At 32.6% G+C, this 24,682-nt stretch overlaps 1 protein-coding gene across 2 annotated transcripts in view; it reads right to left on the bottom strand.

Annotated features, from left to right (window-relative positions):
* Mmp2 (Matrix metalloproteinase 2) overlaps nucleotides 1–24,682 on the bottom strand; it is a 169,234-nt gene that overhangs the window by 31,736 nt on the left and 112,816 nt on the right. For both annotated transcript variants that reach the window (XM_072890965.1, XM_072890964.1), the window contains exon 5: nucleotides 453–599. In XM_072890965.1, coding sequence (XP_072747066.1) covers nucleotides 453–599 — 147 coding nt within the window. The remainder of the gene's footprint in view (nucleotides 1–452; nucleotides 600–24,682) is intronic.

Below are 24,682 nucleotides of genomic sequence, written 5' to 3'. Positions count from 1 at the left end.
TTGCATCGAATTTTCAAAATCTCACGATTCAAATTATGGTGAAAGATCAAACTCATGATTTCTAAAAATTTTCTTTTTTTTCATTTTATATATATATATATATATATATATATATATATTGTAAAATTATATAATATATATTATTACTCTTACAATGTTATATATGTATATATATATATATATATATATATATATATATATATATATATAAGATATATATATATATCATTGTAAGAGTAATAAATTTTAATTAATTAATACTAAATAAAAAAACATTTTTTATACACTTTATATATATATATATATATAAAGTGTATAAAAAATGTTTTTTTATTTAGTATTAATTAATTAAAATTTATTATTCTTACAATGTAAACATTTATAACATATAAAATGATTTATCATTGCATAAATCAGATAAAAATATATAATTAAATTAATGATAAACTTGCCGATGAAAGTAGACTAGGATGTCGGCATGATCGCTATTGATCTCCTGGAAGGTGAGCTTCGAATTTCTGGCCCAGAGGTTGAGAGCCTTACTCAATTCTAGTCGGACCCCGCCTGTGTCCAGACCGCTAGGTTGCCTGGATCTCAGACTGTAACAGAAACGGAAAAAAAAATGTCCTCTCGTAAGAAATATTGATTAATCGATTATTGACGATACGAAGGACGTATGGCGACATAAACAGGGAACATTTGTTTAGCGTTCGCCAAGACGATTCCCGATAAACGCTGAGCAAACCTCGCTGATCGATTGCCCGCTCCGTTCAAGTGTTTACCTTATTATCAATTACACGCGACCGCTACGTAAAGACGAAGGAAATGCGTCATCTTGGCGATATTTTAGGATTGTCAATATTAAAGTTTGATCGTGATAGTGTGTCATTTCACATTAATAAATTTCACATATATTCATACTGTGCATATTTTAGTTTGTACAAAATAATTTATATAAGACTAAAGTTATGATTCTCATCGTACTTTTATTAATTTAATATAGATATATTTTTTCCTGTAAATTTTATTATCTTTCGTTTAAATAAAATTTATCTTTAATTTACAAATTTCAATTCATTAGAGAAAGTATAAGTTTCTCTATATTGAGGCTAATTTCAATTACAGAACTGGTCAGAAAGGTGAATGGAAAAAACCGGTAAATGGTTTTTACTGTCCTGGACTTTAGCCAATAGCAAAAAGTATAAAAATAATTAATATATGTATGTAACGCCAAAATATATTTATGTAACAGAAAGAAAATATTTTTTCTTTAATAAATCATACTAATAACTATAGTGATTAGTAAAAAAATGAAATAAATACTATAGTCTTTTTTTAATTCAAATTAATATATAAAATTTATAAAATAAACACTTTAGTGATATAAATGTTACTTTTTATATTAATTTTTAGTTTAATAAGAAAAATATAATAATAACAGCATTAGTAATTTTTATTATAATAATATAGATTCTCCTTTACGTTTATCATTCAATATATCTTGCAACAAAAATCTAATTTATTTGCTATGTCGAATCTTAATCTATTTACGGATTTTATTTTGGATAAAGCTTGAATTAGAAAACATTCTTAATTGACAAATACAGATAAAAATAATTTTTATTTATTTAAACATTTTTTATAAAAAGACCAATTGCCAGTTTTTGCAGATTTTTCTGGAAAATATCAATTTTTATTATTGACACGAATTTTATCCAAAAGTTAAATAAAATAATTGCGCACTAATTACACAGTGCTTGGCTCTTATTTGTCTATTTTTTGTTAATGTGTTGTTTTATCCAAAAAAATATGGGATTTTACCAATCCTGTTAAACTTCAAATGTAATTTTGGCTTAAAAAAATTTAGTCTTGCTCGGTTAGATTTTAAATATGAAATCTTTTATACTTCTAAAGTAGTTGCAGTAAATAAATCATTTTACGAACATAAACTTTGCAAAGATATATAATTAAATCTTGCTTAAAAGCAAAATCTTCCATCCCCGCTTATTCATCGTCGCAATTTTCCCGATTTAAGTCGCCCTTCCGCGAAACTTCGCAATTACGCTTCGCGCACAAGAAACCACTGTCTCGTTCTCGGCGAACTTACTACTATTTACACGAGGTCGGAAGTAGAACAGCCGTAAGTTTCTCGCGGGAGAGACGCGAATATTCCGTTGAATTCGGTAAGGGAGATACGAAAAGTTTTGTAGTTTAAGAAACGGGGATCATCTCTTTTTTTTTTTTATCAGAAAGCGTTTCAAATGACACTAGCATTTGTGTGTTTCACGAATACTATCATTTGGAATTTGCGAGTTTCACACGAGCCGGCTGACATAATTAACGGCAGCATAAATTAATTAAAAGTATCGATGCTTTTTAAAGCCTTCCTTATCAATACTTTGACTTTTGGAATAACAAACATATTAATTATTTCACGCGACAACGAGTGCCTTCGGTTATTTTTACGACCGCCTATCACTTTTCCTCGAACACATAATTAGTGTGTATCGCGAAAGAATATTTGTGATTTCTTTTATATCTGATGAAACTCAGAGAATTCTTTAACATTAATCAGTTTTCGTTTTTAATATTACTCTCATTATACTTTTAAGAATGATAGAAACTTCTTTATATTTCATTATTTATATAAAAATCAAATAATAATTTTAGAGAAACTTCACACTTCAATACTTAATAATATCATTAAATATCTATTTAGATTTCAATTTTTTTTATCTATCAATTTTCAACTACAATTCTGCAATTCTTATTCCTTTAAATTATTAATAAATATATATTTCTACGTTTTTCTATATTATTTATTTAGTATCACTTTATTATCAATTTTATTAAAAATATGATCTCTTTATTAAATTTTATTTAAAATATTATTTCTATTTTATTATAGACACACAATTCATTAAAAGTATGATTTTTTCAATTCATTTCAATCATATAATTTTGCCATTCGTTTAATTCCGATCGCATTTATTATACAAATGAAACGCACCGCGTACGTCAATATCAAATGAATCGACTGCGCATTAACTCTCACCCGACTTTTGATGAAGCAATTCGACTCGCGTCAATACGTGCGATTTACGTTGACAGAAAGCCAGCCACGACGATTTACATTATTAACGGCCGTTCAGCGGTAATATCGGAAACGGGACCCGGTAATATCAACGATGATGATTGCGTATCGCCGCGGCACATCATCGCTCGTTGCCCGTTTTACTAAAACGATCAACGTATCGTTTAATTAGGCAAATCGATCTGACGCTGATCGATACACTTCGATGTATTTCCCGATAAACGAATAGACGCGTTTCCGATGCGATCTCGCGCGATTCTATCAGGCAGCGTTCATACAACTTCCCGTATAGTCCTCTCCACTGGCGAGAATACGCCTAACGATTTGTAAACATGCAGTCTAGTTCAAAGTTTAACCCGCGTATTCAGAAATTTTGAAAAAAAAAAAAAAAAAAAAAAAAAAAACTCGTCAAATTTCTAGAAATATATGTAGCAGAGTTTAAAGAGAATTGGATTTAACTTTCTCTTATACATGCGCACGTCTTGAATATGCTCTAAAATTAAACTTTAACAAAGGTTGTTTACAAATTTCGTAAAAAAATTTCCTGAAAATTCCCACATTTTTCAGATATTTTTATTTATTATATTTTTATAACATTTTAGGTAAAAAGAATATTTTAAAGATTTTTTAGTGCGTCTTTCTAAAAAATTTTTTCGTTATAAGTTTTCTACTCTTCTGTACGTTACAAAGGAAAACATAAAATAAACTTGCATAACATTTTTTTTTTCATTTTTTATCACGAAAAATACATAAATAAAAAATGTGTACCACACATTCAATATTCTGTTAAGACATTGAGTGTATAAACAAAGATAGATACATATATATATATATATATATATATATATTTCTAATATATTTAAACACATAATTCACAACTACGCATATCGGTGGATTCCCGAGTGCTTAAAATATAAAATTAGAGAGAATTTAAAAAAAAAACTTCTCTGAGAGTTTCAATAAAATTCCATAGAAATTCCTTGATTTTTCTAGGTACAAAAGAAATCCATGAGAATTCTAGTTTTTCCAAGGAATAGATATTTAAATTTCTATATATAGAGAAATACGTTTCGAAAAGTTGGCCCGTTCTCGATTCCGAGCTTGGAATTCCGACTCTCCGCAATGTTCGAAACTTCGAAATGAAAACTTTAATTTTGCGTGCGCGCGGCAAATCGCAACAGCGCTTTCGCTCGAAATGGCGAAATTATCGGAGGGACTTGAACGCGCGATTGGTTTAAATACACGCAATAATAGATACATTATGAGTTTGCGACACGCGACACGCGAGCTACAAAATGATTGCATGACTCCATAGCGGAAGGATATTATTTCCCGATATAAATTCACTATCGATCGCGTGCCTTTCCGCATCGTTCTCGAGCGAGTCTTTTCTACCTCAACGAGTAACACACACGCTGCGCTGTCTTTTCATAGTCTGGCGTAACACGTCTTTGTAATATGCAAGAATAATAGAAGCTTGTGATAGAGTCGGGAAGAAACGTAGCACCAAGAAAATAAAGATAATTAACAATGAAAAAGGAAAAAATATGTAATGCAAAAATTTTCTCTAAAAAATGAAATTTTAATATCTACGTATAATAAAAATGTAAATAAATAAATACATATAATGCGTGTATGTAAAAGTAGAAAGTGTTTTTTTTTAGTACAGTACTCTATGTATATAAAATTAAATTTGCTCTATATAAAATGAAAATTAAAATTTTCATATTTGAAAATCCTTTATATATATATATATATATATATATATATATATATATATAAGTAATTAGTCGTTATAAACAATATACACAGTCAGTAATTGAGACAGTATAATTTATGATATATACATATAGTTTATATTGATTGAAAAATATATTGAAAATGGAAAGTGAAACCTTTGCTCTTTAAATCGTCCCGTATCTGACCCATAAATGAAGAAAAAGGAATCAAGCGCGCGCAATAGCAATTTAACGCCCGTTACACAGCCGACGGAGATTAATGGATGAATAGGCGTTCAGACAAATAAGTAAATTGATAGTTACGGCTCGCCTAAGATAAACTGGACCAATGTTCCTGCAGTTCGAACGGAATGTGCTTTACTAGAGCGCCAAGCAAACTTTCTCGCACTATCCACCTTAATTTAAGTTTGTTTAATCATCGATATAAATTTTAAATAGTCGCGCAGTAGAATTGATATCAATGATATTTTATTTAGTATTGGTATTTTAGATAGATACAATTTTCGATTATAGAAAAAAACAATTTTAGAAGTATAATAAAACATCTGTCAAAGATATAATTAGAATAATTAAAATAAAAAAAAATCCTTAAACTTAAAAATAATATAAAAAAAAAATAAAAGAGATAAAAATAGAGAGGGAAAAATATATTTTATACAATCTCAAATAAAAATCGTTTTTATCGTAATGACACTATAATTGTCGAATTCTCTTCTCTGAATCTTTCGATTTCTCGATATCACAATTAAGCCTTGATGTGAGTTATCACGTTTCATCCTACAGTTGAGTTAACAACTCATTTATCGATTCATCGACAATTTATCTTCATGAAACGATTTACCTCGAGAGAGCATCAATATACCGGACGCGTTTAATATAGCGAATAACCGTATCCGCGTATACCATTAATATCGCACCTTCAATATCGTCTCGTATTCATTCCGCGGCCAATCGGTAATGAACATCGAGAAGCATGAAGTACGATATAGCGATAAATAGGCATCGTTTGCATTGAAAATGTAGCCAGTATTTGTAACGTAGCGCAATACTCGTAAATATTTCTAAACGCGTTTGCCTTTATTAATGGTTCAGAAGATCAGGAGAGAGAGAGAGAGAGAGAGAGAGAGAGGAATGCGTATTTCGACCGAATTAATATATATACTAAATGATGACACACGCTTGGTGATTATTTTGAAGATTATTTTGAAAAACTAATCAAGTATTTTATCGGTAGAACTAATTGCGATCAAACTTTGCACAGAATTTCAGTCCGTTAAATGTAGTCAAAATGATACGCCAATTAACATAAATGTAAATTTTGTGACAAAATTACGTTATCTTGTTCAACTTTTATTCACATTAATTAAAGCAATTTTCTCATATTCAAAGTGCTTTATTAATTTGACAAAAGTATAACTAACTAAACTTCCTAATTAATAAAGTTGAATTTTCAAATGAGAGAAATTTAAATAAAACATTTTAATTAAATATTGTATACATTTTCACAGATATAATATAATAAACAATCTTGCTTCTTGTTTACTTTGATGCAATTGTAATTCTGCTCTGCTATTGAATTTTCGACGTCGCGGTAAGAATGATTTTCAAGAATTTGAAAAAAAAAGTCATATTACATATAAAGCGACTTAGCTAGAGACTGGGTGCTGCGATGGATATAAGAGAGATGCGAGAGAACGATGCAAATTTTGCGGTGACAATAAGCTATCCAGAGCAGTACAAATTTGGTAAACTTCGGTTGTATAACACCCCCGTGTACAAGCTTGCTTCTCCTTCTCTTTCCCTGTAAACGTTTGCCTCGAAAACTTTGATGAATGAACTTTACAACAATCCGCTGTGTTCGTATTACGTATGCCACCACACGTACGCTACCTCTTCGTAACTTTAATAATAAGATCGTGCGAGATATTTCTTGTTTCTCATTTCTATTTTATACATAATCAATATCCTTAAAATAACTAAAAAATATATATATAAAATTAAATTTCTAACATCCAAAAAAAAAGAAAAAATTGAATCGGTCAACAGATGAATCTGTTTTTGGCAAAGAAATGTTCATATTTATTTTGCTACAATATATATTTATCATGTGTAACTTAATATAAGATTATACATACAATATATATAAAATTTAATTTTCCGCAATGATTTATTACGCGAGTAGAAGTAACATACACGCTCCTTGTACGAAACGTTAAAACATTTCGAGATATTTCCTTGGAGAGTACGCATTATAGTGCGCACTCTTCTTTTACATGCTTTTCTTTTATGGTTACTGAAAAATATGCGAAAATTCAATTCTTCGGATGGGGTGAATCGTAAGAATGAACATTTTCTATCACAACGGTAGACGTGGATTTTCAAGTGAAAAAAGACATGACCCAGTCCGCTCATAACCGTCCCAGCTGTGTTCGCAATTTTCTTTATTCGTGAGTTCGTAAATTTCAACGACGAGCGACACGACACGGTTACCTTCTTCCATTCCCCAGACATGATCGTAATTTTAATATGATTTATTCTTAAAGAAATATATACGACCTGCAGCTTGTCCATAGCCCCATAAAGTGGATTTTTCTCAAAATACAGCATGTGTTCTCAGTAAATTTTGTATGCGAGATATAGAGAAAGAAGAAAAGTTGAAATAAAAATAAGAATTTTCAAAGCAAATTAATATATCACATTATTATATAAACAAATTTATATAATAAAAAAACTAAAAAATTTTAAAAAGTTATAAGCACCCAAATGTCATTTTTCTCGGTGTAAAATGTACACACGAGAGATATAATAGTCTCTTGTTTCCTTTTCCTCTTTTCACTAAAATAAAATGCAAATTCGTAAAAAAAATTCAAATTTTAAGAAATCATTTTTATCACAAACGATTCATTCTCTTTCCGACAAAAAAAACCAAAATAATCAAAGTTACAGAATAATCTTCACAGATAAATTGAATCGCGAACCGGGAAACTGAAGGAATTGAATGTATTCGCGCGACAATAAGAAGTCGCAGTGAAACGAATAAACTGGAAAATAGAACAATAGATCATCCAAGGATATTAATTTTCCAACTTTGCCGGTTTCGCGGTGCTTGCACATTCGTCCAGTATAACATTCAAATTATGCATAAATTCAAATAAATGAGAAAAAAAATTTTAAATAACTTTTTTTTCTCTTTTTGTCGAAATAAATCCTATAATTAATTAACGAGTTAATTAACAAAGACATATCCGCTCATTCTTTCCACAGATCGCGCAAATTTATTCTGTATACATTTAATAAAAAATTAAAGATTTTCTTATATTTATTTTCATATAAAAAAAAGGACACTTGTACATCATATAATTTAAAAATCTACTCAATTAAAATGTTTAACTATTCTAATATTTAGATTAATATAATTATAAATTATATTATAACTGATTAATAATTTTGTATTAATATATACATTATTATATTAATAAAACATATAACATATTAATAATTTTATAATAATATATCACTTTAAATTTCTGTATAAAACATTTAAATATATAAATATTTTCAAGAAGAAGTTGTAAAGTGCTTTTAAGTTATATATGCATGTATAGAATTAATGATAAAATTGTTATAATAAAAGAGGAAGTTATCAACATATTGTAGTAATGTAAAGTACTCTTTTCGCACTAGACAAGAGAGAATCTAGTGAAAGATATTACAGGCGTTAGGAGAAGCAATTGTTATCGAGTGAAATTACCATTCCTACGTTTCTCTGTCGTAAACAAATGCGAGCTTTTCTCTTGTTCTATTAAACGCTAACAATACGAAAGAAGGAAAAACAGCAGATATGAAAACACGCAGCCGAAAACGTAAGTACAAATTGCAATGTTGAAAATAAAGGCAAACAAGATATGGAGGAACGATGGCGTAAAAATAATGGATAATTAGGATCGTCCCTAGGTCGCTTTTACGAGCACTCTCGATTTCGCGGCTTTTCAGGCAGGCAAGTTTAATCAATTACGAATACCGTATTCACATCAATGCGCCGCTAATTAGCGCACGTGCATGCACCGCAACACCCACATTAATTTTCAGTAAAATCGTGAACTGTAACGCACGTTTATTCAGCATCGATAATTGTGCTGCGACAAAACGTTCATGCGTATTGTGGATAGTATTTACGATAAAAAAAATAACAAAAATTGACTCTGTATTTTGGACAAAGTGTCAAAGCAGTCAAATGTCCTCAAATGATTGAACAGCAGCATAGTAGGTGTGAAATAAAAAAAATAAGGATTCGTGATTAATAAATTTAATCCTAAAATAATTGTAAAAATAATTCGAGCCAAAACGAAAAAATAAATAAATTTAAAGTTTTCCAAAAATGTATATAAAATGAATATAATATATATTTATTGTATCATAAACTGTATCTCTTATATAATATTAAAATTCTTGTACGAGCAAACAATAAACTGTTGTTCGATTCAAAATTTTCGACGTTATCTGTCAATAATTTCAATTTTTATCGGTTCTTTTTTTTCGCGTACTTTTATTTTTCCATTACTCGCGTAGATCGGGGAAAAAATGTTTCATGGCGCGAAATCCAGCTCTCATTCACTGCCTCTTCCGGGAGTGTCGAATGATATTGTTTAAGTTGTCGCTCGTGTACGCGACAGCTTGTGAAGCACCATCGTCCGATTTCCAAAGCCCGCGTTATGTACCCCTTCCTGTGCTCGTTCTGTCCGATATTCGGTGGCAATTGCCACCGCGAAACGTCCCGCGAATCGTCCGGAACAGATGACAACGCTCGGAGATTGGCGATGACAGCACTCGACGTCCGATAACAGACATTTCGCGTGGAGAAAAATGAATTCGTTTACTTCGAAAACACGCGGTAGAAAGATTCGAGAGTCGTTCGACGTGGGTGTTGTGCGATTTTCCGAGAATTTTTCCGAAAGAGACACCGCCATCGTCCAGAGTTTGACAAATTTTCGGCCCGGAAAATTTGTCAAATTTCGCGCAATTGATGAGAGAATACGCTATACTCGAAATATGATATCGAGGAATATAGCGAAACTAATTCGCGACGAGATTACGACACTTGACACCCGTTATCGAATTAATACACCTATTGTTAAGCGATCGCGTCGATACCGACACGACCGGCACTCGATCGTGTCGTGATGCTGATGACACTCGGTGCCATGCGACTCCTATTTCCACGGGTACTCGTGATCGCGGTCTATCGAAAGCTCTTTCTCGCTGGACGGGATTTGTGGACGACAGTTTAGGATGGTCAAGTATCTCACCGATATCGAGACGCGATTGACGGCTCGGAGGAGTTCATAAATCGAGCGAATCGTCGATCGGTGGGAGGGTAAATAAGGGAGAGAAATGAAGAGGGACAGAGATAACGGAAGATAAAGGCAGTTACCAAGTGCGCGCGCGGCCGGCCTCGAGGACCTTTGACAGCGATTCTATTCAACGTGTCCTCCAACAGTCGTGAAGAGATGAAGAAAGAGAGAAAGAGATTGAGAGACACGTCTCTCTCATTTAAACTGCCTTGCGATTACGTCATCGATAATCTCGTTCATGATCCGAGTGTGTATACATGTGTGTGTATGTGTGCTATTGTCAGCGTTTATTGATACGCTTTTCTGTAGCAAACGCGTTGTTGATAATAAGCTTGAAAGGCTTCGAAAATTTAAACCTCGTTATGATTTTAGTGTGTCATTTAATTATTCCACGGAAAAATAAAATTACTGACACGGTTATTTTGTGAAAAATTAAAAATCGGCGACATTCCCATAATATTATTTTTTTGATATAAAGTATATTTTTTTTTTCAACGTATTCGTCAGGAAACTATAACTGTGAATGATATGGGAATTTTTTTGGAGATAGTTTCACCCAAGCTCTCCATATTTCCTGCGGAATTCTCGCAGCCCGTGGAATTTCCTCCGTATATCCATATATATATATATATATTATATACATATATATACATATAGTCGTTCTCTCGATTCAACGAGAATCGATCCAATTATTCCGAGATAATATTAGGAGGACTACTCAACGTAATACCACGACCGCGTTTGTGCGGATAATAATCGCGACTATATGGATCGCTTCTGCGACCACGTGCTCGAATTAATTAGTATGCGCGCGATATTTTGTAAAACGAAGACTCTCCACTGGTCGCTCTCTGTGCAGAGTATAAAATGAGAATGTTGGTTATATTCATTCACATACGTTCGTTCATCGTGTACTTCCGGACTGCGTAATCTCGGTGAGGATTTCAAAACGCCGTTTATCTACAACGTAGGGATTTATCTGAGCTTTTACGATCAACCGCATCGATTTTCCGTGTCGACGATACGATTACAGCTACATATTAGCAAAGTTATATTAGTAAAGTTGCATCGAAGAGCTTTACTGGACTTCCCTAATGGAAAAATAAAGTTTTTGCGCGTCATTGCGTACGATTTATTTGTCATCAAAATTATTGCTTCGATTCTTAACTACAATAGATTAAGATTAATATTTTGGTCTACTTTCAAATTAATAATTTATCTTGTTTGCAAATTAATAATAATTTAATTTTAAATTAATAATATACAGTTTAATTTCTAATTCATAACATAGGTAATTAACTTTTTAAAGTTTTTAATTCAATTTACTTTGATAACAAAACTCATTTTTTAATAAATAATTTGAATCAATTATTTATATGATATCAATAATATATTTGATATTTTAAATTTAATATTTTCATTTATTTATATAACTAATAATATAGCAGATTTTTAATAGTTGGTTTAATTTATTTTTAAATATACATATATAAATTTTTAACAAAATTTCGATATAACGAAACGCGCGGCTTTGACTATTTGAGTAATTGTTTGAGAATAATTGCTCAATAAAGGGTCAATTAACAAGCGATCTCGACAGAACAAAGCAGGTCTTCATACAAAAGCGTGTCCATCAAATTCAAATCACGATCGGTCGCGTGTATTCGGATCGGTTTTCGAATTACTTGGAACGAACAAAAATCCATCAGTTATTTCGCGACAGTTTGCAGGCACCACGTGTCTCGTGTCGTGCATCCTGGTTAACATTGATCCTTTATCGTCAGGGAACAAGTAGGATGAACGTTTAATAAACACGGGAAAAGAGAGCGTGCTATCGATCTTGTCGTTACGCGAAACTATATTCACGAATATTTGCGAAACTTTGTGCGGAAAGATAATCTCTAGCGAATTTCGAGGAAAACATACATTTTTTTTCGAGAAACAACTTTTTTCTAATTCCAGATATCTTTAGAAAATTCAAATACAAATTAAATATTGATCACGAAAATTTGCATACGAATAAGATGTATTTAATTTTTAAATTATTTCAAATTAGATGAGAATCCTGATATTAATTTTTAAGAGTCTTCAATTAAAATTTTATATTAGTAAAAAAAGAAACTTGATTTTTGAATTATAAAGGAATAATCTCCTGAAGTTGAAAATAAAATTGATTTATTATTTATGTAGGGATTTCCATCTTTTACATGGGAATAAATTCAGAAGAAAGTAATAAAAAGGCGCGTGTAACGAATCGCATTTCTCTAGGAAAATTTTCTGGCGCCAAGCCCGCGATCGAAAACGAAATTACTTGGCATCAGCGACCATTTTTGCTCCACGGTAAATAAATTGGCAGCAGCGGTCCTATTTTTCCATCGACGAATCGATGCTGTCGGCGAAGTTTTTGCGGCCTCCTTAAATTAATCCGCGGATTTCGACGGAAAATTCGGATACGTCCGTAACACGTGATTCGGCACGTGATTCCTACTATCTTTTGCTGGATCTTTTCTGGGATCTTTCAGACAGACTTTATTGTCGCTCTCTGGGGCGGAAATAACGCTCGTAATCAAAAAGAGCAGATCGTTCCGCAAGAGCTTGTGTTGTATTTTCGCAGTATGTATAAAATAATCCGTAGAAAAAAGAAGCTTTTTATATAAATATCTCTCTTGGATTTGTGTAAAGATATGAAATATAATTTCCAATAAAAATCGCAGAATAATTTGTAAAAATAATTAATATTTAAAATGTAGCATATCTCAATTTTACTGAAAATAAAACTAGATTTAAAAAATCTTATTAAAATAACATTAGTCAGAAACGTATATGTTTTAATTTCTTTTTTATCAAAAGATTGAGAAAAAAAGAGAGATAAACTGTGCAATGTGTACAAAAGCCTCAAAGACGCTAAAGGTCGAATAATCTCTTATTCAGCATCCTTAAGACACTTAAATCAGGTTAAGCCTTTTCATGAATGGTTTTTGACTTGACGATTAAACGAGTTAATTCCAAACAACCAACTTCATAAATTACGAGAACATGAAATTTAGAAATCTCTCTCTCGCCAATCTCTCGTCTATCAACGACTCGCGATCGATCAAAGTTTCTTCATAACCGGAAGGAAAACACAAGAACTTTCGCGATTAGTCGGCATCTCTTTAACGAGCGTTTCTGATAATAAGAGCCCGATGAAAAATTTCATCGACAAGAGGTAGCTACTTCTTTAGATGTATATTGAAAAAGAAATTAAACTGTTAAATTAAATTTCGGTGATAGAAAAAAGATTTAATTTAAAATTTTCAAAAAAGAGATTTGAATATACAAAATGTACAGATTATATAATACACATAAAGCAAAAAAATTTCATGCTTCTGCAAAGCTCGCTTTCGATGCGGTTACATATATTACTCGCGTGGTAAAAGACGGCAGGTCTTAACTCAAGTGAGGAAAAAAAAAAAAAAAAAAAACGGCGAAAATAAAATGAGAAGAAAACGAGAAAAAGAAGAAAAAAAAATAGCCCGGATATACGGAATAAGTTGAAAGAGATGAGACTCCGCAGTTCGCGAATGAGGTAATAAAATATTCTTGCAAAGTTTGGATTTTTTTTTCAAGGACTTGACTGTTGTGAATGCGAAAAAATTATTTTTGAGAAAGTTCATCTTCGTAGAAGAAAAAAAAAACAAGAGAGAAAGAGAAAAGGAAGAACAAGGTGACGAATAGTAGATAACGGTGAAATAAATATGATAAATGAAAATAATAAAATTGATTTAAATTATAACGCAGCACTATTTCATATAATTATTACGTAACGTACAATTAAAATGAATCAAATTAATATAACATATATAAATTGTTGTATAATAATATTATATTATATTACATACGTCTCTCTCTCTCTCTCTCTCTCTCTCTCTCTCTCTCTCTCTCTCTCTCTCTCTCTCTCTCTCTCTCTCTTTCATTATATAATTTTTTATTTTAAATTAATGTAACTAGTTTACAAAATATATTAATGTAATATTAAATATATTTTTTAAAAATTTCGTTAACATAATCGATATATCATCGTACATGTATAAACAAACATGATTAAAGAGAAAGTATCTCTGTTTTTCGGCTGCGCGTATCCCTCTCGGCAAATAGAAGGGAAGCTCGCTTTCTCGCAAATTTCGTCACACGTATTCTGAAGTCTGGAATACTTCTCTCGCATGAGAAAATAAACGAGCCCAGCGGGGGCTCGCACACGAAAACGCGTCGTGGAAAACTCGTGCGCGTGCGCGCGCGCTGTTTTTCCTTACTCTCACGCGATGTTTTGTTTTGTGAGAACAAACAGTGTGTCTCTAAATAGATAAATTGTCGACGAGAGACGGAGCCAAGGAGGAATACGTCGCGTATTGATCGTCTTCGCGTCTTGTACGTCGTAAATATAGAAAAGTTTTCGAGTCTTTTCGAGACACGATATAAAAAAAAGGTCGATAAATGCCATATAATCGGAAAATATCGTCGAAAGCGATTTTACGTAATAAGACCGATAATACTCGAGAAAAGGCCATAGATCGTGTGATCATGTTTATGAGGTGCTCTAAATAATTTATAAAGAGCATATGTCTCGTCATTTTCTTCTTTAATGCAACTCAGTTTTCTGAGAGATTTTTATTTTTGCGCTTGCAATCTTCTTTGTCAAGTTAATCATTTGAGGTTTCTTTCGAAATTTGTATTTGCGTAATAGGTAACAAAAATTTATATCATAATTTTCCAATAAAATGTCAAATGCATATCAAAACTGTATTTCTCTTGCTTTTCTATCACAAGAATATACATATTCAAGAAATTTTTATGAGTTTTTCTTTTTAAATTTATAGATATGCATTGATACAATTTTGTCGTTTTTTCCAGATTTATACTAGAATGCAATCTCAAAGTAAAATACAATTGTTATGCAATGAAAAGAATTTAAAAATAAAATGTAAAATAAAAATATAGAGCATCAAAAGTATATATGCGCCAAAGTATGGATTTTCCACATTTTTCCCCTATCGGAAGATCACGAAATTGTTCGGATAAGTTTGACGGATTTTTCCACCTAATAATATATTATATAACGCGAAGGGATGAGATTGTGTAAATTCCTCTTGTACCTGTCGTTTCGCGAATTTTCCAGCAAAAATTAACGCAAAATGCCAACTATCTGAAATTACCTCACTGTATTTAGCTGTTCAAAATGTAGCAACTAGAGTCATGAAAATATTTCGGAATTAGATGTGTTTATTTTCCAATTTCAAACGGTTTACAATGCCATTGATTTTTGAATAACGCCATAAACTTATTTATTTTCGTCCCCTCTTCCATATCTAATATCATATTAATTCCTGATAATTTTATAAACGTACTTATCTTTGTGCGTTTACTTATTGTAATTGATAATGTATCGAACAAAATAAATTTAAAATTATCAATACATGTGCTAAGAAACAAGTAACCTAATATCATAATATAAATATGCGAACTTTCTGAAAATAAATATAGTTAAATATTAAGAAAAAATCGATTTTTTTTTTAATCAAGGAAAAAGATATCTTGTACATTTGTCAAATCAACCAACAAGATAGTTCGCTGAGATAGTATAGAAGTTTTTCGAACTTGTCACGAATATAAATATATAAGCGACCGATATATAAATCTTCGCACAGTAAAAAGATTGCATCTGCCAGGATAAAATTTCGAGAAGATAAATCCCTCACAATCACTATAAAAAAAAAAATAAAAAAAAAAAAATAAAAAAATCAATAAATCGCTGCGATTACAATGTTTCACAATAGTAAATTGATGGCCCAGATCTCTGGACGTACAAACAGCATGTAAGTTTTTTCATCTTCAACTCGACGTTGCTATTTAAAAATTGTGATCCAGTACTTTCGTCGAATTTTAACGCATATAAAGCGAGAGAAGCTAATACGATACGCTGAATTAATTTTGTCGCATGCATGCGTTATATTCCTCCCCCTCCCCCTCTCCCTCTCTCCATCTCTCTCTCTCTCTCGTTTTAGCTAGTCCATTTTAGTTGGTGCATCTCGACAAAGAGACTTTTAATCGAGTCAACGCGACGCAGAACAAAAAGCGGTGATGAGAATAAAGGAGGGGAGTAAAGGGAAGGTACAAAAAAAAAAGAAAGAAAATAGATATGCGCGCGCCTCTCTCTATACGCGATCCTAAACATAACCGTATGTCCAATTAGTGCAATTAACTCACGCTCGGGTCACTGTATGCGTGAACGTAAAAACGCAAAATCGGATTATGCGCGTCGCTGAAAGGGCTATTAGCGGCAGATATTAAAAGTTAGCGGTACGATCTAATTGCCGGTGTGACCACGCATAACGGTCGTAGAATAAAAAGAGAGACAGAAAGAGAAAGGGAAATCAGGAAAATGTCGTTGGGTTTTCGTTCGTGTTTTCGCTGATTCTTTTCTTTCCGATTTTCGCAGATTCCTTTTGCGTTTAAAATAAAACAAGCGTACATGTAGGAAAATTGTAAAAAAGCAGCTAAAAGAAAATTCTCTCCGCAATGTAAGTTATTAAGTTTTATAATTATATTATTACTTATATCATATACTCGTCTGAGAATGAAATTAGAATTTATATTTAGAAAGCTTATACATATTTGTGTGTAGAGACAAAATTATATTAATAAAAAACTTATTTTTCATTTCTGAAAACTATATAATAATAATAATATTAATGTCTTATTGTACGTTTTTATTAAGTTTTTCTTGTAAAAATTTTTGAAAAAAAAAACAAAGCGGAGATTAATATGGTTTCGTGATATTGCTCAACAACTCGCGATATTATACATTATTAAGCAATTCATAATATATGCGAGTAAGTTGAAATGAATTAAATAAAGTAGAATTTTGAAAGTATATTCCAAGTTAATTTAAACTTTGAATTATGTTATTTACAGTTCTGAAAATTAATGTACTTTCGACTGAGACATTTCACACAAACTTTTAATGTCGAATAAAACTTCGTAATTAAACTGTCAATTAACATTCTTCTGAGCAACAATAAAACTCTCGATAAATTTATAAAATTTAAAAAAGCTCATTGCTATCTATCCAACTATTAGCGAACATTATAGTAAATTATAGTGTGTCATGGTTCATCCCATCTGAGTCAAAATGCGCGATGCAAATTATCGCCAATTATTCGCCATAATAAATTATTACCTCGCATTCGTAAACGGTGACGTAACAAACAAATGCAGTCAATAATTACGATACGAAGACAATGGAGAATCTTTGTCCTAGCTACGTCTACAATATCGGACATTATTAAAATGTACATAATTGCCGTGTCGGCCGCTATGTCTGCACAATGTAGAAATTGGCTTAATAATCAATTTGCAAACAGCTTTGTCTCTAATTACGCTATTACGAGAAACGTTTTCTACGTATGTGTGTGTGTGTGTGTGTGTGTGTGTGTGTGTGTGTGTGTGTGTTGTTTCTACGTGCATAACGATAATGAATTTTCATTATCTTATGTGTAAAATTTTGAAAAATGCTCTTGCAAATTGCCTCTAATACTCAAATATGAAATCTTTTTCTGTTTCAGCTTTCTTTGTATCTTTTTATTATTTTTCAAAAAGATATCAAAAGAGTTGTAAGAATTATTCATTTTTATATTATTTCTATAAAAATAAAGTTAAATTTCTTTGAATGATTCCAGTCTCTTCTTTCTCTTTCTTTTCCTTCCCTCTTCACGCAAGATTTTTCTCTCTCGATATCGACGTTATGTTATTCACGTGCATGAACATACTTAATTCACCATTTCCTGGAAAAATTCGTGTATCAAGCTCTGGGAAAAATCCGTGGAATATGTATCGACTGGCAGCAATGCGGAAAAAGAACGATACGTGAAAAGGATAACACGCCACGAATGCTTCTGAAATCGTCGTATGTCATGGAGAGCTACTCCTACCCCCATAAATCGCCGTCGTTCAATGCCTATCTTTCTCTTTTTTAAGCTTCCTTTTTCTCAAATAAAAACTATTCTACGAAAAATAAAGTTATTCCCGGAAAATTCCAAAAGATCTCCTATATATGTATAAACTAATATATATAATATGCGCGTGTATTAATATGTCATAATATAATATAATCAATATAAGTTATAGTGATTTAAATTTAAAAAAAATATATATATACATATAACTTTATTCAAGTCCAAGTTTTTAATTTATAGTAAGATATATATTATTATTCCATATGAGTATATATTTTAATATATTACTTTTTCTAATAATCTGTTGTACGATAAAAATAGCCACGTTAAAATCTTAATACCGTTGTAGATATCATTTTAATATTTTCAATACCATTTTCGATATGTAATTATCTGGATGTTAATAATGTGATATTATGTGCTGAATTATAAATCAGAATATTCCAAATAACTTGATCGGAACAACGAATAATTACATTATATGTAATGTACGAAAAAATGAAAATTATTACATTACATTACACTTTAATTTCAAGAGAGAAATCGACATTTTGGGAAATAAAACGATACGACCGTCGACTTTCATTATTAAATCTTTTTTTTACAAATAATCGACTCATCACTTCTCTTTGCCCCCACGACATAATCGGAGCAACGATCCTAATCGTGCCATAACTCAATTTAAAAGGTCATCCGTGACTCTCTTGTCGGCGGTTTCCCGCCAATGGAAACGTGAGACGAGATACGCGAGGTCGGTACACACGCCACCGTACAAGAGTTAATGGGGTCGGTGGTCAGAACCGTACAGGTCCTCCCGACCGGATATACCGCAGAGGAAAAGGGACTACTAATACTACTACTACCGCCACTCGTGCTACTAACAAGACACGACCTATCGTGGACCACCGTGTGACTTGTCGCCTGTGTAAACGACCGTAAGAGCGTGTAAGCCCTTGAACAAGCAAGGACACGACATCCTCGAGGACTCGAGGCTTTGCCCACCGTCTAATCTCTCGTTCTGTCGCGGTTAGCCTCACCTTATATATACGCAAGTCTCGAAAAAGAGATGTTTATTATTAGGTTGTTGCGTACGAGAGTAACGTCCCGCATGGGAAATAAGCTTGGCAGTGTATTTATATAAACAAGGACAACGATTATTTCGTTATGTTAAAAGTTAGTGCATCTGCAAAAGTAAATTTTCAGCAAACACTCGATATTTTAATTAAAATTATACCTTTATAATTGAGATTTGTAATGGAATTTATATGGACTCTTCGTAATTTCAAAAAATATCACGCATAAATTTGACGCTTGAAAAAAAAAAAACGATTTTATTTGTCTTAAAAGTTAAAAGTTACCCTAATTCGCAAGTAATTTGACAAGTTTCATTCGTATGCGTTTAAACTCCCTTTAAAGTACGAGACTCTATATAGGTACGTTATATCTAACTACCGCACGTTCGAATTGCAATTTTCCAATCGGCAAAGGAAGTGCGAGATATATACGATGAGCGAAGCCTTGATCAGTCGATCGAACTTCCTGAGAAATCACGTTTTTCAGTCATTCATTTGCCGGATATGCAGAATCGTGCTTGATTCCCTAACGACTTCACCTGATTCAATCTAGAATCGCGAATAGGGAGATGTAAACGCGATGAGAAGATGAAGACCTAGAGTGACTGCGGCGCTTCCTGCAAAATTCATTTCCCGCCCTTCGGGATATTGAGGGAACCGGAAGAAGGCGAAGACAGACGACGAGGGAGAACGAGGGAAAAGATTAAATAATTATGAACGGGAGAGACGTTTATAGGTTTCCGGCGGGAAAGGGGGATAAAACAATTTTCATCCCTTTCGATCATGATTAGAATATCGCGTCATCTCGTTGAGATTTATAAGAAAATAGAATTTTTAATATTTAACTTTATATTTTTAACCAAACATTAAGAAACCGCATCGAAAAGTAAATAATTATTAATCGTAAAACAATTATTAAAATTAATCAATCTCAAAAAATATTTTTATTTTTAATTTTACTCCATAATAATTATACGTCGAGTTTAATTATTTATATTTCACATTTAATTCTAGAAGATATATGTATATATATATATATATACACAATGAGAGCCGATTTAAGAGAATTTTTTTTCAATATTTTTTAAAACGCGATTGTCACCCTCGGTGTAACCATGCAGAAAGGATTAACAATTTTTAAGCAGATGCTGAAAGTGAGATTGTGATTAAGATTCGTCGGTGCAAGGGGTTCCGTCGTTTCCGGCGCCGATCTCTTTGTTTGGTTGGTTTTGCCCTTATCCAGGCGCACTCTCAACCCTCCATGAAGAGAGGGGAAATCACGAGTGTTCTCTCTTTCTCTCTCCTTTTGAAGGGACGCTCGCTTTTCTCGCAGGAAAGGAGATGCAACATCTTTCGCCGCCGTTTCGAGTGCACTTTGAGGGATGCACTCGAGCCTTGCCGACGTGCACTTCGCGATGCACTTGGAGTGGAAGCAACGCCAGCCGCCAGCCGCCAGCCACCAGCCCTGTCAGTCACGATCGCGTAATTTTGCCGAGGACCAAGACCTCAATGGCCTTTCAAAAAGAGAAGAGGGGAATCGCGCGCGACCCCTGTTTTTCTCGCGACGAGTTCCTTTCTCGAGTTCCCAAGAATAATTCGACAGTAATTCGACATGGAGACACAACGCATTTCAATTATTTCTTTCGTAATCTATCGCTGCAATTTATGAATCAAATAATCATATAGAGATCATATTTTTTGAAAAACAAGTTTTTGTTTCTGTCTCGTTATAACGAATATTTTTTTAAAAATTATCTTGAAATAAAAATAAAACATTTATTCACGTACATTGATTACACTTGCATCAATTGTATCCTGATTCTTATCAATTTTTCTCCTGTCTCTCTCTCCTTGTTTCGCTTACACGACATCAAAAAATACACTACATCAAAAAAGCATGTCGGATTTCAATCGTTTCGAATTTTTCTATTTCCAGGCATTCGCTTGGAACGCGTTTGATCGCATTTTGAAATCCCGGATTTGCACGAGATCCCGTCCCATTGTAATCACGCGCGCGTGTACAGAGATAGGTTTCAATGATCGGGAAAAAAAATGTGAATCTTTCTATCGCTATTTTGCCAAGTAACGTGTATGCATACGTGAGCTGAAACTCGCGAAACTGAAAGTTTGTATCGGCGAATAAAAACTGTGCTGCCAGACAGTCGCTATTGTAAGGAAATGTAATGCACTCGAAAGTCGAAATTCGATAGATAACTCAATGACAAGACAAAAATGACACATAAAAAGTGAAAAAATAAGCGCCGAGAAAATATAAAATATATGAGTCGTGACAAGAGGGAATAAAGAAATTGATATATTTAAAATTAAATATTAATAAATCGCAGATATCTTTCACGCAAAAAAAAAAAAAAAAAAAAATCAAGCCATCCCTAAATTCTGTGTGTCGTGCAAAATAGACCTGCAAAGATGTTCGCGAAAATGCATGTTCATCGCAATCTCGCGCAAGTTTCTTCGCAGCGCAAGCGCGGGGGTACGACGATTAAACCACCTTCCTCCGCTCGCGATTCTCCATTAGTGGCAGTCTGCGGTTCGCGCACCTGCAGAGAGTGGTCCACACACAATGTTATGTTGTACATTGGCACAGTCGGCATTGAAACACGTAACGCAACGCCCCTAGCTATGTAATAACGCAACGCAGCCATACCTATCCATACACACACTCTGGACATGTTTCACTCCGCGGGAATTGCATTCCGCTCGCTCACCTGTCTTCAATTGCATAACCGAATCCGTTCGTTCGGGCTTCTGTTTCACGATTGGCAAGCTATGACTGACTAGATTATCGCCTCTTTAGTCCCAACGTGCATGTACGAGTTATGTAATGAGTAGGTCTTCGATAATAGGTACACGCTCGCGCGACGGCGGTTATCCCAAATTTAATTAACTCATAATTAATTTAGCCTACATGGACTATACACGAACTATAGTCTCATTTCTCTTCACGATAAGTGTCCATAATTTCTATGTAATGTTTCGCTAAATGGATTCATTATTTCAATAAATTATTTAGAAATGTATACATAGCAAAAATATTTTTTCTGCATTTGAAAATGTACAAGCCTACTAAAAAAGTTTCTTTCTCTATATACGCTTTTTCTTTCTCTCCCTCTGTTATATATATATATATATATAAAAAAGATATAAAATTTTTTAATAAATTTTTACTCAATCGGATAAAGATATATATAATTTTATTAAATACATATATATAATTAACTGCAAAAAAATTAAATTATCACCTGCCGCGCAGTATCTATCGATTGTTATCGGGACGATTAAATCGCCTGCACCCTGAGGAACTCGTGTTCAGAGTTTCCTCCTCAAGGAGAGTTTCCTCTTCTTCGAAACACCGATGCGGCAGATGTCTCTCGCATGTAGAACGACGGGGAATGCGTGTCCGCGACGGCCTGCAAATTGATGGCAATTGTTCCCCGCAGCCGTCGCGTCTAGAATACCAATCGTCGACGTTGACTCCAAGCTAGCTAAATTGCACGCTAAACCTTCCCCGAGACTATGTGACACACAATAAGAGGACGTTATTGCATAACGTGACGTGCGCGCAAGATATGCAAACACTAGCGGACTGGCAGTACCCAGCCGATACGAAGCACAAACAATCTGTCTTAATTCTTCTACTATATCGTGATCTCGATATTGCATTGGAAATATCAACCGTCTCAAATAAAATAGTAAAAGACATCACGCAAACGTCCTTCTTGTCAAGAGAATTCAAATATATAATATTATAAAAAATTAGTTTAAATATAATTTTTAACTTGAAAAATATATTAACTATAGTTAAAAAATTATAATAACGCTATGTAATAATCCAAGTAAATTAAATTTACTGTATTGACAGTGAAGTATGTATATATTTAAATATAATTTTCTGTTTATAAATTTCAATGGAAATTTTGGTTTCAATAAATTCCTCCTGTTGAAAATGAGAACCTTATTCCCTTTTAATCAACGTATCGTTGTAATTTCGCGAGATTTCGACAAGATTTAGCTAAGCGAGAGAGGCGTTAACTAAGGGAATTGTTCTCCCGTAGTTAACCGAATCGTTGAACTGGAAAGTGTTTGTATGATCTCAAAGACAGGAATGCCTTTGAGAATTCGATGTAACGCAGACGCGTACTTGTCATCGAGCACATCATGAAGTGACGTGACGCATTTCATTACACAGCGGTTGGCGAACAAAGACAGTCACGGTTGTCATGTAAAATTCACGTAGAAAAGGCAGAGACCAGGTCTGAACCAAGAGCATAAGGTTTACCAGAAATACTTATGAGAACGGAAAGAAAAGCAGAAATTTTTTTTTATTACGTCGCGAGATAAAGTCTGAGAAACTTGATGAAAGCGCAAAAATACAGCTATCCGCGAAGCAGATAGCGATGTTCAAAATTATTGTAAAATCAATTGCACAAATTGTACGATTAAAAAATTTTTAGATAGCTAACAAGTTAACAATACAATTATATAATAACAATTTTATATTGTCTAATATAAATTATATCAACAATAAATATTAGAAATAATCACAAAATAATTTGAAAATTACAAAGATATTGATTAATTAATTTAAAAATTTGGCTAAGCATTACAACATATTGAAAAAAAAAAAGAAAAATAATATAAAAATTATTAGCTTTGTATGTCAGACTTTAAGTTGCATTTTGTTGCACGTTGCGAGAAGATTAAAAACGGACAAGAAAATCTGACACATGCAGATAGAAAATCCGGCCCTCTCTTATGTTAGCGCATTTCTACATTTTCAAATGAAACAAATGCATTCTCAAACAGAAAGACATTGAAAAGTAAAGTTTTAAATTTGTATAAATTATTTCTGCGCTAATATTGCAAATTTTATAATTCCATTATATATATATAATTTAATATATGTCAGAAAAATGTAAAAAAAAAAATAGATAAAAAGAATAATGCATACTATACATATAATTAAAATTATTATTATAATTAAAAATTATTAACAAGATAAAAAGCACAGATTTTTAACCTGGTTTTTAATATTCAATATAATAAATACAATCTTTTACATTATAATTTTCGATGTAACGGTAGCGTTCAGTTTCTTTAGTCAATATCTGTATTTCTCAGCAATAAATGTACAAACGGGCTCAAAAGAGAGAATTCAACAACAGAAAAGATGCACCGCGAGCAGATGCATAAAACGAGGAAAAGCGAAGCGTCTCGTCGGAGTCTATGCCACTTGACTCCACTTGTCATATCTCTCTCTCTCTCTCTCTCTCTCTCTCTCTCTCTCTCTCATCTCTTCTTTCTCTCTTTCCTCCTATATCTTTCTTCGTTCTACCTCTTTCGGATCTCTCTAATTCCATCGAGCGCAAACCACCACGTCTCTTAAATGCATCTTTATATGGCGAATAAATGGCTG

This window comes from Anoplolepis gracilipes, chromosome 4 (genome assembly GCF_047496725.1).
Source record: "Anoplolepis gracilipes chromosome 4, ASM4749672v1, whole genome shotgun sequence".
NCBI lineage: Eukaryota > Metazoa > Arthropoda > Insecta > Hymenoptera > Formicidae > Anoplolepis > Anoplolepis gracilipes.
The sequence above is the reverse complement of the archived record's forward strand: the minus strand, read 5'-3'. Positions and strand labels throughout refer to the sequence as shown.